General features: G+C 44.3%; 1 protein-coding gene across 3 annotated transcripts in view; it reads left to right on the forward strand.

Annotated features, from left to right (window-relative positions):
- The window catches only part of PDE9A (phosphodiesterase 9A), a 97,065-nt gene that overhangs the window by 38,484 nt on the left and 42,773 nt on the right, over window positions 1–15,808 (forward strand). For all 3 annotated transcript variants that reach the window (XM_033126980.1, XM_033126981.1, XM_033126984.1), the window contains exon 4: window positions 2,126–2,169. In XM_033126980.1, coding sequence (XP_032982871.1) covers window positions 2,126–2,169 — 44 coding nt within the window. The remainder of the gene's footprint in view (window positions 1–2,125; window positions 2,170–15,808) is intronic.

The raw sequence follows: 15,808 nt of genomic DNA on the forward strand, positions 1-15,808 counted from the left end.
CCAGGGGAAAAGCCCCCAGGGCCTGGCCGGTCTCCCCGTTACGTGTTTGAGGAGGACTTCAAGCCCAGGCATTACCGTTTGGAAAAAGACAAACGCCTTCAAAATCCCAGGCACGTTGATCCCTTTTAAAGAGACAGTGGTTTTATAGCAGTTTTGCTGTTGAGAAGAGAATGACGAGGGGCTGCTCCGTTTAGACCGAGCCAGGACGTCATTCAGTCGTGGAGCCAACAGGACTATTTAGAGTCAGGAGGAGGGATCGAGGAGCACCACCTGCTCTGATGGCCAACTGCACACCCACAAGGTTTCTAAACAAGACGTTACCTGATCTGCCAGGACCCAAACACCATTATGACAGAAATGAGCCCAAGTGTTCAATTACTGACTCCAGAGACCTTTCGAAGCAGGGCCTTTTCCTGAGCGGGAGCAGGACACTCTCCTGGGAGATGTGAAGGTGTGGCCTCCCTTCTCTGTGGGAGAGGAATCCCTGGGTGGGGTGGGGGAGGCAGGCAGTCTGGACCACCATGGAGTTGTCTGTCCATCACCCAAGTGCCCGCAATTTTTACTGTTATACTTTGTCAGTGTTTTAAACATCTTGCATGTGGCCCTTAACCCTTTACCGCATGTATCACCCCATTTCACCACCGTGAACAGTTTGGCGTGTGTGAACCCTCAGACTTTCTGTGTGCTCCCTCTCTCGGACTCAGCCCAGCCTCTACATGTGACTCTATAACTTGCTGTGTGACAGGTATTTCTGGTGCCAGCCATGCAAACCGCGGTGATACACGTCTTTTCAATGTGCACTTGAATGTGGAATGGCAGTTCCATGAGGGCAGGAGCATTTTTGTCCTGTTCACTGTGACATCGCGAGTAGATTACAGTGAGCCCTTGGTGCAAAATTTATAGAAGGGACGAACAAATGCCACGGACAAATGAATGCCATGGACAGATGCCATCTGCAGATATCGCCTTTGGCTAGGTTTCATTTGTTCCCAACTTCACGTGCCGAGGCAAAGGATTATTGTTGCTACGAGCCGTCGAGTCAGCTGACTCCTGGGGGCCCCATGAATGAGTGACGTCCCAGTGTCCCCTCCTCGGCTGCTCCTATACGCTCAGCCTGTGGCTTCTTTATGGAGTCAGCCCAGCTCATGCTTGGTACCTGCTTTTCCTGCTGCCTCCTGTTTTTCCCGGCATTTTTGCTTCTCCAGAGAACCCTGCCTTCTGATGTGCCCGAAGTAGGACGGCTTCAGTGGTGTCATTTTGGCCTCCAGTCATGTGTCAGACTTCATTTGTTCTAGGACCCACACAGGATTACGTATTTTAAATCCTAGTTGGTATTTCCAACTTGCTTTCCCCAAGGTCATGGCGACCCACACTCACGCGAGCTTGTGAAAGCCTGTCTCCCTGTGCTCTTGCAGCTCTCCTGTTGTTGGGAGTAGAAATAGCATCTCTCAAGGTTAGCCTTCCTTCATTCCTTCCTCCCTTCCTTCTTTCCTTCTTTCCTCCCCTCCTTCCTTCCTTCTTTCTTTTCTTCCTCCCTTCCTTCCTTCATTAGCTCCTACTGTTTGCCTATTTTCCATTGGCTGAATTGTCTTTTCCTGGCCCTTCGCTGGAGATCCTTGGACCTCAGGGACTAACCTTTCATCCATCCTAAGTGTCACCAGTACCTTTCCCCATCTTCTCTGGGTCTCATGATTCCTGTGGGTGGCATTGCTGAGATGCCAGTGCATTTTCGACTGAATCATTGCCACCACCCTCTCTCGCGCACTTGGGAGATGCAGCCACCAGGCGCTCAAACCAAGCAAAGGCAAGAGAGCACGCCTGCCCCGCTCAGGTCTGGGATGGACACGGCCGTCCCGGAAGTCTGCCGTTCCCAGCAGGATTCCACACCCGAGCAGCAGGGGTGGCAATGACCGCATCTGTGTTATTGACCAATGGGAACATTATAGGGAAGTTCATTGTGTAAATGATAGAGTTAAAGTGTTGGGAATTCTTCTGCGAGGGAGCTCAGAACAGCCACAGAAACTAATCCTGTAAATTCTAATTCACCCGGCGCTTATCTCTCGGAGCAGACATGCCGCGAGCATCTTTGCCAGCATCTCACAGTGGACTGTCTTCTCTCTTGCAGCACTCCCTACAAAGTGAGACCTGTGGCCGTCAAGCAAGTCTCTGGTAAGTCCCTGCTGTCATTTGAAAAATTAAAAGAAGAAAAAAGAAAGCTCCAGGAGAGACTGAGTGTAAATTAGTTAAGCGTTAGCATCGAAAGCCTCATACCATTGATTACAGGATCTAACGCCACATGCCACTGCAGACAACCTTACGCTCAGCCTGTGGCAGCTCAGCCCCCCACCCCCAAGGCCTTAGCAGGCACGGGCGACTGTCCACTCTGGTCTTCTGGGGTCAGTGCCTGTCCTGCCTCTTCAGACTGAGCCACAAAGGTGGGCCATTTGTGACGCCCAGCCGCAGGATGCCTCAGACAGCCTGCGGTGCTGTTTGGTTAAAATCCCCTTTCCTCCAGCTCTCTGTCACTTTTCCTTGTGTATGACTTACGCGTAATAAAATGCTCCCATTGGAGTTTCTATTTTGATGAGCTTTGGAAAATGTACACACCCTTGTAATTACCAGCCAGACCAAGACACACAGCACGGATGTTACCTGGAAAAGTTCTCTCGTTCCCCTTTTCATTAACCTCCACTTCCTCCCCTCCTGCTGTCAGCAGCCGACCCGCTTTCAGGCACCGGAGATGAGATTTGTCTTGTCAAGAGTATCAGATAGAAGAAATGACAGGGTGTGTGTACTCTGTTTCTGAGACCTGTCTGTGTGTTGTGGGTGTCAGTGTATCATGTTTCTATTGCTGAGGCATGTTCTGTGGTGGGGCTGGACCACAGCTTGTGTATCCAGTCACCTGCTGTCTCCAGTGTGGGGCCGCTGTGAGCATTCACGGGCAAGCATTTTGCACTTCCATGCACAGTGTCTGAGCGGTCCAGTGGCTCCACCGTCGTCACCAGTAGTTGCTACTGTCAGTCTTTTTTATGTTGTTATCCGTGCTAATGGGTGTGTAGCGGAATTGCATTCGGTTTTAATCTGTGTGTTTCCCTAGTGATTAATGATGGGAAGTCTGTACTTACCGACCATTCATAATGATTCTTTTATGCAGTATCTGTTCACATCCTTTCTGAATTGGTGGCTTTGGTGGCAGTGGCTTGCTTCCCTTCTTATTATTGAGTTGTCTGTGTCCCTGATGTATTTGGGATGCACATCCTTTGTCAGATACATATTATAAATAATTTCTCCCAGTCTGCAGCTTGCCTTCCATTATCTTATTCGTGTCTCTTAATGAGCAGAAGTTTTAAATTTGGATGAGGCCCAGTTTGCCAATTTTGTTCTTTTAGGGTTCGTGCTTTGTGCGTGCTCTCTAAGAAGACTTAGTTTATCCCATAGTTGTGAAGTTTTCTCCTATGTTTTCTTCTAGCAGTTTTATAGATTTAGCCTTTGCATTTAGATCTGTGATCCATTTTGAATTAATTTTGTGTGTGTGTTGTGAGGCAGAATTGAGGTTTATTTTCCCTTTTGGATTTTAATGTTAATTTAATTTTAATTTTTGTAAGATTGGTGGCTACAGAATGGAATTTTGAAGCCACCGTACCGTGCTAGATGGTGTGAGGCTCTGGCTTCTGTGTGCCTCGGTTTCTTACGTTTAGTGATAATGTTTACACGTGAGCACTGATTGCTTTAAATCTTTTTCAGGCTTGCATGGCTCTTTATGAAAACCCTTATTTCTCTTGATAGTAAATGTTAGAATAAAAATGAGTTCTAACTTTTTCTTGTATAAAAATACCTTTTTAACATAAAAGGCTTACTAAGCCCTTGACTTAATAATACATATATATTTTTTACATTGTTATTAACCAAACCCTATATTGTATTTGGATTTTATCAGTTTTCTCCTGACGTACCTTTTCTGTTCCAGGATCCAATCCACGTTCCCACATTGCATATACTCGTTCTGTCTCCCCCAGCTTCTCCGCTCTTACGATTTCTCAGACTTTCCTTGTTTGTCATGAACTTGACAGTCTAGAAAAGTCTGTAGAACATTCCCTAATCTGGCTTTGTCTGATGTTTTTCTCGTGACCTCCCGGGGTGGGGAGGGGTGTGGATTTGGGGAAAGAATACATGGGGTATTCTGCTGTTCCTGGGTGGAATATTCTGTAAATGTCAATTAGGTCAAATTAGTTGATAGTGTACTTCAAGTTTCCTGTACCTTTACTGTTTTTCTACTTGCTCTATTAATGACTGAAAGATGAGTATTGAAATATCCAACCATATTGTGGACACATCTACTTCTTTTCCCAGTTCTCTCAGTTTTGGCTTCATGCATTTTCAATCTCTACTATTGGGTACACACTTACTTAGACTTGTTGTGTCTTCTTGATGGATCAACCCCTTTATCCTTGTGAAGTTTGCCCTTTGTCCTAGGTACTACCCTTGTTTTAAAGTCCACGTTATCTCATATCAGTACAGCCGCTCCAGCTTCCTGATGCGTGGTGCTCGTCTCTTCTATCCCTCTGCATCCTTTTACCTTCAGTGTATCTGTGTCTTCATATGGGAAGTGGATTTCTTACAGGCAGCTTTTATCAAGTCTGGCAATTTCACCTTTTTAATTGGAGTTTTTAAGCCATTTACACTAAATAGGATTATAAATATGGTTGGTTTTAAATTCACTTCTTTGCTACTCATTTTCTATTTGTCTCATTCATTCTGTTTTGATACTTTTCTCATGTCATTTGAATCCTGAGCATTTCTTAAATTCTATTTTTTCCCCATACTTGGTTTATGAGCTATACTTTTTTGTTTTGTTTCTTGTGGTTGCTCTGGGTTTTATAACGTGCATCATCAAGTATCATAGTCTACCTTTAAATCATATTACACCACTTCTCGGTAATGTAAGAATTTCAGAACTGTGTGCTTTCATTTCTCCCACCACATTCTTTGTGCTAGATGTCATACATCGTACTTCAAAATATGTAGAACACTCCATAGGACGTTGTTTTCACTTTTTGCTTTCAATAGTCACTTATGCTTTTCCTTCATTTCTTTGTATAGATCCATGTTTGCGTTTTTTGTTATATTGTTGATCATCTGGATTTCGTGTCTCCCACAAAGACGCTGGGTTCTGTCCTTGGCAAGCAGTTAAGTTACTTGCAAATCAGTTGGATGCCTCTGAGACCTGTTTTTAAGCTTTGCTTGGATGGCTGTAGAGGACCCTTCCTTCCAGCATAGTGAGGTCCCACTGCTAAGATGTGATCCTTTAGGGGCCTCCACTGGACCCCTGGATGGCCCCCAAGCATTCTCCACTCTGGCTATTTGGGGCTCAAACATTGAGAGATGAGTTGGGGGGTGCTGGGGGGGCAGATCACGTGGGACCTGAAGGTCCACGAGGAGGGCACGCAGTAGCTCCTGTAGGAGGAGGAGGAGGGCGCAGTGGAGGTGGTGAGGAGTGGTCAGCTTCTAGCATATTCTGCAGGAAGAGCCAAGCTTATTTCCCTAGTAGATGTGGGACAGGAAAGAAAGAGGAGTGGAAGAAGCCTCCGGGGCCCAGCCTGAGCTGGGAATGGATGGAATGGCACCCGCACGAGGACGCGAGCTGAGGGTGGCACCAGTGCAGGGAGGGAGGAAAGGGGAGCTCAGTTTTGGATGTATGGGTCACGGTGTGGCTGTCGGACACCAGTGTTGAATAGACGTGTGGAGAGGGGCTGGAGCTCCCCCTCAGCTGGGGATGTCACTTGGCAAGTCAGCAAGGAGCATGTTTGTAGCCTTGGGGCTTGATGAGCGGGAGGTGGGAGGGAAGCAGGAGGGACCAAGGACTGAGCCCGGAGACCTGTCACTCAGGAACAGAATTCTGGAAAAAAAAGGATGGTCGCTGGTGACCTGACACCATCCAGAACAGAGGAGCTGGGACAGGAAGCCCTTGAGCATAGGTGGATGCAACACAAAGAGCTTCCGGAAAGGAAGGCTGGGAGTGGGGCACCCGTGCTCAGATATTGACAAGATTGTCACTGGAGGAAGAATAAAGGGGATTCTGAATAACTTGGGGCCCAACTAAGACCAATGGAAGATGGTTTGCGGCCCTTTAAGGGGAAGAACTTAAAAGCTGGAGCCAGTGTGAGTGGAACTGGCGGTCTTGAGGACTGAACTCCACCTCCCGCAGGACTTGGGGTGAAGGGCTAGGTGTTCAGATCCTCATGGGGTGCCCAGCAGGTGCTGAGCCTCGAGCCTCTGCAGTTCCCCCCAAACCTGAGATCCTAGGAGCCACAAAGGGGTTTGATGACAACAGCACTGCAGAGCACAAAGGGTCATGTTAACATCTCAGCGTCATGACATTTGGAGTGGAGGAACGGTAAAGAACATTTCTTCTAAATGTGCCAGGCTGAGTCCCCCACCTACCTGAGCACTTCCCCTGTGCAGAGGGTGTCTGCCCCACGACAGTCCTGGCGAGAGAGGGGACTGATGGACAGATGCAGGCTTCCTTGCCCAGTGGTGGCACAGTCCTCCAGTGTCATCGACGCAGTTGCTCAGAGGGACCCCAGAGCCACGAGCTGCAGCTGCCCCGGCGTAACTCTCTCACTGACTCCCCTCTGCACGCTTTCTTCCCTTCCTTGCCTCCATTCCCCACGGCCTCCCAGGGTTTCCTGAGAACTGCTGGCACCCAACTCCTCGTCTCCGGGTCTGCTTTTGGGGACCCAGCCTAAGAGCCGTAGACTAGAGGACTGGGAGGATAAGGACCGAGGGCCACCCTCTGCCCTCAGTCACTTGTCAGTGAGTGCAATGGCCCGGAAAGCTCCTAATCCCCACTGCACTCCAGTTCCCCTTGGAATAGGAGCGGGGACACACACCTCGCATGGTTCTTCTGAGGAGAAGTGAAGTGATGTATGCAAAACGCTTAGCACAGTGCCTGCCACTTGGTAAGTGCACACAACAAATGATAGCTGTCATTTAAACCAACCCGGAGGGCATTTCTGAATGGCTGAAGTTATGTCCCTGGAATTGCCCATCTGAATAGACAGAAATGCCTTCCCAGGGCCTGAAACCGCAGGGCTCCTGCCAGCCGTGTTTTCATTTGCAAGTCACGTTAACGCTTGAAATGTGAGCATCAACATGTTGTTTATGAGAAATAATACTGCTTCTTAATATTCTCTATTTTTAGTGCGGTTCCATTGCACACAGCTTTATAATCATTGCCTTAGTCATCCAGATTTGCATTCAGTTTTAAAACAAAAAGGGTGCAGAGTATAAAATGAAAATGAACCATTCTCCCGTGATGCCTGAGGGCTCACTCCGTTCTGTTTTCTGGAGTTTCATGGAATTGTGTGTTCATGCTCCCTTTGGGGTGCTGGAGCCTCCACAGCCAGCAGCACCCGGCCTGTCCCTGCCAGCGACGTGGGCGGCTGACAGTAACACCGGAATCTGTGTGTCATGACTACAGAAGCTAGGAGAGTGAAGACGATGACGTGTGAATATTTCTGTAAGCACCTTCAGGAAGCAAACATTCAAAGTGCTCTCCCTGCCTCCAGGGAGGACCCGGCAGAACCCCCACACTCGTCGGGGGTCGGCGCCCCGTCTGACTGCACAGGGAAAGGCACAGCCTGCTCTGATGAAAGTGCGCATGTGTGTAAACCCCTCCCCCACATCCAGAGAGCGCAATCCATTCCCATCACCCCAGGCAAGTTCCCTGTGCTCCTTTCCTGTCAGTCGGCACACACCACCCGGAAGCCCGGCCTTGCCTTCCGTTACCACAGGTTGCTTTCTCCTGTTCTTGACTTTCATGAGAAGGACACATCAGGCATGCTCCTGGGCGAAGCACTCTTCCGCTCAGTGCCAGGGTTATTTTTTTAAGATTTTTTAAAATTAAAATATCGCTAACATACAATATTGTATTAGTTTCATTAGGTATACATCATAGTTATTCAACAGTACCCACCTGGCGCTATACAGTTATTACCGTATTATTGATTATGTTCCCTGTGCCAAAGAAAGGAGTGCTCGCCGTAAGTCCAGCCGCCATCTGACACCGTCCCACGTTATCACAGTATCACTGACTCTGTTCCCCATGCTGTGCATTACATCCCCGTGACTTGTTTTATACCTGGAACTTTGGACCTCTTATTCTTCTTTATCTCACCCCCCCTTTTAATTTTTCAATTAGAGTTGACATTCAATATTATTTTATATTAACTTCAGGTATACTGCATAGTGGTTAGGTATTTATACAATATAAGAAGTGATTCCCCCTGACTAGTCTAGTACCCACCTGGCATTATATGTAGTTATTACTATATTATTGACTATAGTCCCTATGCTGTACTTTATATCCTCATGACTATTTTGTAACTACCAATTTGTACTTTTTAACCCCTTCACCTTTTTCACCCTGCCACCAACACCCCTCCCATCTATCATCCCAATAGATCTAATACCCATCTGACACCATACATAGTTATTAGAATACTATTGACTATGTTCCTTATGCTACACCCTACATCCCATGACTACTGTGTAACAACCAATTGGTACTTCTTAATCCCTTCCCCTTTTTTACCCCCAACGCCCATCCCATCTGGCAATTATCAAAATGTATCTATGAGTTTATTCCTGTTTTGTTTGTTTGTCTTGTTCTTTAGAGTCCACTTATAAGGGAAGTCATATGACATTTGTCTTTCACCGTCTGACTTACTATACTTAGCACAATATCCTCTAGATCCATCCATTCTTTTTTATGGCTGAGTAATACTCCACTGTGTATATGTACCGCCTCCTCTTTATCCATTCTTCCATGAATGGACACCCAGGCTGCCTCCACATCTTGGCCATTGTAAACAATGCTGTAGTGAACATATGGATACACATGTCCACTCATAGCAGCATTTTGGGTTTCTTCAGAGAAATACCCTGACGTGAGATTACTGGGTCCTTCTTTGTTTCTTGTTATAGTCTTTGTTTTAAAGTTTATTTTGTCTGGTACAAGTATTGCTACCCGAGATTTTTGTTTGTTTGTTTCCATTTTCATGAAATATCTTTTTCTTATCCCTTTACTATCAGTCTGTGTGTCTTTTGATCTGAAGCGAGTCTCTTATAGGCAGCATATGTAAGGGTCTTGTTTTCTTATCCATTCAGCTCCTCATCTTTTGATTGGAGCATTTAATCCATTTACATTGAAAGTCATTGTTGATAGGTATGTAGTTATTTCCATTTTATTATTCATGAATTCTCTCTCTTCTCCTGCTGGTACCCCTATGATGCAAATGTTAGTACATTTGATGTTGTCTCAGAGGCCCCTTAAACTCTCCTTGTTTTTTTGGATTTTTTTGTTTTTGTTTTTGCTGTTCTAATTGGGTGTTTTCTGCTACCTTCTATTCAAAAATCACTGATTTGATTCTCTGCTTCATCTCATCTACTATTGATTCCCTCTGATGTATTCTTCATTTCAGTTATTGTATTCTTTATTTCTGACTAGTTCTTTTTTACATTTTCTATCTCCATTTTTATGTTTCCTGTCTCTTTGTTGAAGTTCTCCCTGAGATCACTGAGCATCCTTATAACCAGTGTTTTAAACTCTGTGTCTGGTAAATTGCTTGTCTCCATTTTGTTGAGTTCTTTTTCTGGAGCTTTGTTCTGTTCTTTTATTTGGGACATGTGTTTCTTTGTCTCCCCATTTTGGCTGCCTCCCTCTATTTGTTTCTATATATTAGGTAGTGCTGTTATGTCTTCCAGTCTTAGTAGAGTGGCCTTATGTAGTAGGTGTGTTGTGGGACCCAGTGGTACAATCTCCCTGGTTTCTTGAGCTGGGTGCTCCTGATATGTCCCTTGTGTGGGTTGTGTGTGCCCTCCTCTTGTAGTTGAGACTTGGTAGTTATTTGCACGCAATGTGAGGGACTGACCCTCAGGCTCACTGGTTGTGAGGACTGGCCTTCACTACAGTGGAGAAGTTGTTGTGCAGGGGCTGATCTTACAGAGCAGGATCTGCCTCAGCAGGACTCTGGTTCCTGCCCAATCTGCCCCTTGGGTGCGTCGTCCTGGGAAGTGACTGGGTGATGCTCCAACTCATTTTGAAGCTGGCCACTGGGCATGCCAGTCCCAGAGCCACCTGGGAGGGGACCTGCTGCAGGCCAAGTTCAGCCACAGCCTGTGCCCCATCCTGCCGCCCTGCTCTAGGCCACCCAACAGGAGCCACAAAGCAATGCACAGCTGGCCACCTCCTATGCCATCCTTGGAAGTGCCTTGAGAGGCCATGCCATGAACCAAGGACAGCTGCCACTAGTGCCAGGCTTAGGGCAGCTCAGCCAGAGGTACAGGACATGCCAAAACCAGATGATGCTTGTCTGGGTTCCACTAACCTTTGAGAGACCCTAGGAAAGTCTGCAGCATGAGCCAAGGCAGACAGTTTGTATGAAAAAGCCACTGGAAGCGGCTTGGGTGTGCCCAAAATATGGGTGGGGTGTGGTCTCAAATCCACATGAGGCATGGTGAGCCAATGGTGTCAGCCAGTTTGATGGAGACTCAGATATGGTGGCCACCTGCATCTGCACGCTGGAAGGGGCAGGGCTCAACAAAGGAACAATGTCTTCTGCCAGCATCTCCATCAGGAGAAACCTGCCCCTCCAGGCCCTGTCCCAAAGCCAGAAAACTCAATATCCCCTCATATGTCCCTGTCGTCTCTCCAGCTGCTGGCCCAGCACTGGAGCTCACAGCCAATGATTCCATCGGTGAGTAAGTCCTTGCGTGCTTCCTTTAAGAGGAGTGCCTGGGACTGCAGCTGCCTCTGTCTCACTCAGCCACAATCTCTGCTGGTTTTCACAGCCAGAAATTATAGGGACTTCTCTCCCCAGCACTAGAAGCCTGGGCTGGAGAGCCTGGTGTGGCACTAGGACCCCTTCCTCCTCTGGGGAGGAGACCTCTGCAGCCGAGATATCCCTCCAGATTTTTAATGGTCACACACAGGTGTGGGACCAGCCCGTTCTGTGCCTCTGCCTCTCCTACCAGTCTGGACATGGCTTCTTCTCTATGTCCTTAGTTGTAGGGCTTCGATTCAGCTAGACTCCAGGCTATTCTCAATGATGGTTCTTCTGTCGTTAGTTGTAATTTTGATGTGGTCATGAGAGGAGGTGAGCACAACATTTACCTCTTGTGCCATCTTGTCTGGAATGTACCAATCAGAATCATGTTTTTAAGATTCATGCATGTCATTCATATACTTTTGTATTGCGAGTACGTTTCCATTTCGTGAGTATGCCATAGCTTGTTCATTAACTCTCCTGTTGATGGACATTTGGGTGATTCCCAGTTTGGAGTTACCGTAAGCTCCTGTAAGCATTGTCGGGTCTCAGGATGGTCTTACCAGTTATCTTGGGTTTTACCTAGAAGGATGCTGCTGGTTCCTATGATAAGTGCATGTTTAACTTTATAAGAAACTGCCACACTGTTTTCCTGAGTGGCTGTGCCATTCCACACTCCCACCAGCATGTGTGAGTGACCCACAGCCACCCCAGAACCAGGCATGCTCAAGTCTGAGACATTCAAGTAGGTATAAAATCATATTTCATTATGGTTTTAATGTGCATTTCTTTGGATGACAATGATTGTTGAGCATGTTTTTAATGTGCTTATTGTCTACTTGAATATCTTACTTTGGGAAGTGTCTGTTCTAAGTATTTTGGTCATTGTTTAAACAGGTTTGCATTATTTTTTATCACTGGTTTGCAGGAAACTGTATATTCTGGGTATAATTCATTAGTCAGGTACATATTTGGCAAATATTGCATTTCCCAGTTTATGACTTGCCTTTTTCATTCTCTTAATGAGGACATTTCATGAGCAGAAGTTTTTAATTTGATGAAGTCTAACTTAACAAGTTTTTCTTTTGTGTTTTTTATTTTTTGTGTTTTTGTATTTCATAGCTGTTATATTTTAATCTGTGGTCCTTTTCAAATTAATTTTGTGTGGTGTGAGGTAGGGGTTGACAATCTTTTATTTTACCGCCACACACATATCCAGCTGTTATCGCAACACTTGTTAAATAGACTTTCATTTTCTACTGAATCACCTTGGCGCCTTTTTTGAAAATTATTTTTCTCTACATGTACATCTCTTTGTAGACTTTATTCTTTCACTGATCTATTTGTCTATCCCGACACCAATACCACACTGGCTTAATTGCTAGAGCTTGAAATCAGACAGTCTTCCACATTTGTGCTTCTTTTTCAGTTGTTTGGGTTATATAGGTCCTTTTCTTTTCCCTACAAATTTTAGAATTAAGAATCACTTTGCCAATGTTTTTAAATTGACAAGTTGATTCTTAATTATAAATAGCATTGATTGGAATTATATTCAATACGTTCATTTAATTTAATTAATATGGGAACAACAAATGGAATTTTCCAATCCATGAACATGATACACCCCTCCGCTCAGCAGAGTTCTACAGCTTTCAGAGTCAAAGTCCTGCGTATATTTTTTGTTAAATTTATTCCTCAGCATTTTCTGTTTTCTGGTGTTATTGTCAATGGGATCTTAATTTAATTTTCCATGTGTTTGCTGCTAGTTTATAAAAATACAACAGATTTTTGTATGTTGACATAGAATCTTCTGACATTCATTTATTAGTTCTGGTACTTATTTTGTAAATTCCTAGGATTTTCCATAGAGACGATCATATCTTCTGATAATACAGTTTTACTTCTTGCATCCCAATCTCTTTGGTTTTTATTTATTTTACTTGTCTCGCTGTACTAGTTGACGCTCCAATACAATTAAATGAAGGCGAGCAGAATTCTCACGTCATTCCAGCCTTAGAGGACATACATCCACTCTTCCACCACAGTGTCTGATGTGGGCCACCAGTATCTTTGGCAGTGACTTTCCTCAGGTTGAGGAAATCCTCTTCTCTTCATTTGGTAAATGCTTTTTGTCCAATGTTCTTTGACAAAATTCTTTGTTAAATTGTATCAGATAATTTTTCTGCTTCTATTGAGATGGATTCAGGAGTTTCTTTTTATTCCTTGTTTTCTAATGGTTTTTATCATAAATAAGTGTTGGGTTTTGTCATTTGTTCTTTCTGCATCTACTGAAATGATCATATGATTTTCCCTCTTTATTCTGTTAAGATAGTGAATTGTGTTGACTGATTTTGAAATGCTAAAACAACTTTGCTTTCCTGGGATAACTGTACTTGTATTTCGGGGCAGTATTCCTAGGAAAACACTTAGGAATAAATTTAACCAAGGGTATACAGTACCTCTACCCTGATATAAAATGTATTCTCTTTTTATACATTGCCAGATTTGATTTACTAATAACATGTTAAGGATTATTGTGTCTATGTTCAAGTGGGATATTGGTCTATAACTATTTTTTGTTGTAATGTCTTTGTCATGTTTTGATGTTGGGGTTAACGTGGCCTTGTAAAACAGTTGGGTGTTCTCCTTTTTTCTGTTTTCAGTTATATTACATAAAATAATCTTATATTGCATGAAAGAGTTTATGTAATATAATTTTGTGTTATGTAATTTTTCTTCCTATGTCCATATACATGTAATATATTTATTGGTATGGCTGAGGGTAGGTCTACCATGTTGCTATTTGTTTTTTATTGATCTCGGTTTTGTTTCCTGTTCCTTCTGTTCTGCCTTCTCTTGGGTTAATTGGATACATTTTTATATTCCATTTTATTGCTTCTATAGGCTTTTTATCATTAGTTTTAGTTGGTTGTTCTAGGTATTACACAATGCACCCTTTTTCTTTAATTATAGACTTTAGTTTTAGAGCAATTTTAGGTTCACAGCAAAATTGAGTAAAAAGTACAGACATTTCCCACATATTCCCTCCCCATGCACTCACTCAGCCTCTCCCACCATCAAAATCCTGCATTAGAATTATACACTTGTTATATGACCGTGACATGTCATTATTAGCCAAAGACCACAGTTGACATTAGGGTCACTCTTCGTGCTGTACAGTCTGTGGGTAACGACATGTTTCTACCACTGTAATGTCAAGTGTAATAGTTTTACTGCCCTAAAAGTCCCCTGTGCCCCACCTGTTTCTCCCTCCCTTCCCCCAAACCCCTGATCTTTTTACTGTCTCCGTAGTTTTGCCTTTTCCAGAATGCACACAGTTGGAATCAGACAGTATGTAGCCTTTTCAGACTGGCTCCTTTCATTTATTCATATGCTTTTCAGATTCCTCCATTCCTCTTCATGGCGTCATAGCTCATTTCTTTTTAGTGTTGAATAACACTCCATTGTCCGGATGGATCACATTTTATTATCCATTCACCTTCTGAAGGACATCTCGGTTGCTTCAAAGTTTTGGCAATTATGAGCAAAGCTGCTGTAAATATTGTGTGGAAGTTTTTGTGTGGAAGTGAGCTTTCACTTCCGTCGGGTAAATAGCAAGGAGCATGACTGCTGGATCATATGGACAGAGCACGTTTTGGTTTTGTAAGAAACCAGCAGGCTGTCTTCCAGAGTCGCCGTCCCATTGTGCTTTCCCACCGGCAGTAATGAGGGTTCCTGTGGCTCCGTCCTCACCAGCATCTGGTGTTGTCAGTGTTTTGGGTTTTCATCTTTCTAATAGGCGTCCAGTGGTATCTCGTTGTTTTAATTTATAATTCCCTTAATGACATGATCTTTTCATGTGCTTATTTGCCATCTGTATATATTCTTCTGTTGAACTGTCTTTCAGATCTTTTCCCCATTTTAAAATCATCCTTAAATTTTTAGTCTATTTAGAATTAATATTGTACCACTTCACATTAAAAGTAAGGACTTCTAGCAATATAATTTCACTCACCCCTCCCCCACAACTGCTGTGCCATATATTTTACATCTGTGCGATAGAGTGAATGTTTGTGAGCTCCCAAAATTCAAATGTCAAACTCCTAACACCCAGTGTCATGGTATTTGGAGGGAGTGGGACTTTGGAAAGTGATTATGTCATGTGGGTGGGGAGCCCTCATAAATGGGATTAGTGCCCTTGTAAAAGAGGCCCCAGAGAGCTCCTCCACCCCTCCCCGCCCCAGTCATGTGGGACACCAGGAAGTGGGCCCTCACCAGACACGGGATCTGCAGGCACCTTGGCCTGGGACTTTCAGCCTCCAGAACTGTGAGAAAATACCTCTGTGTCGTTTAATCCAGTCTGTCTATGGGATTTTGTTAGACCAGCCCCAACGGACTAAGACCCTGTGCACACATTATAAACACCACCGTACAATATTACAATTTTTGCTTTAAGAATTGCTTTAAGCAGCCAGTTGTCTTTCGAAGAAATTATGAGAAGAAACTTGAAGATAATTTTTTATAGTTACCGACACATTTGCCCTTTCCGGTGCTTTTATTTCTCCCTGTAGACCCCAACTTCTAACTGGTGTTATGTCCCTTCAGCCTGAAGAGTTTCTTTTTTTCTTTTAACGCTTCTTGACACGCAGAACTACTGGTGACTAGTTCCTCCATGTTGCCTTATCTGAGCTTGTCTGGATTTGCCTTCCTTCTCAAGATGGTTTTTCAGGGAATAGAATTCTGCATTCACAGTTTTGTTTCCTAAAAGACGTTTAAATGTGTTGATTCATTTCTTTCTGTCTTGCACTGTTTCTAATGAAATCAGCTTTTGTTTTATCATTATTCCCCTGCATGGAATGTGTCATTTTCCTCTGGCTTTTTTCAAGGTGTTTTTCCTTTATTTGTTGGGTTTCAGCAGTTTGACTCTGCTGTGTGTAGCCCTGGTTTTCTTTTTATTTATTCAGCTCGGTGGTCATTGAGCT

Source organism: Rhinolophus ferrumequinum, chromosome 2, assembly GCF_004115265.2.
Source record: "Rhinolophus ferrumequinum isolate MPI-CBG mRhiFer1 chromosome 2, mRhiFer1_v1.p, whole genome shotgun sequence".
Lineage (NCBI taxonomy): Eukaryota > Metazoa > Chordata > Mammalia > Chiroptera > Rhinolophidae > Rhinolophus > Rhinolophus ferrumequinum.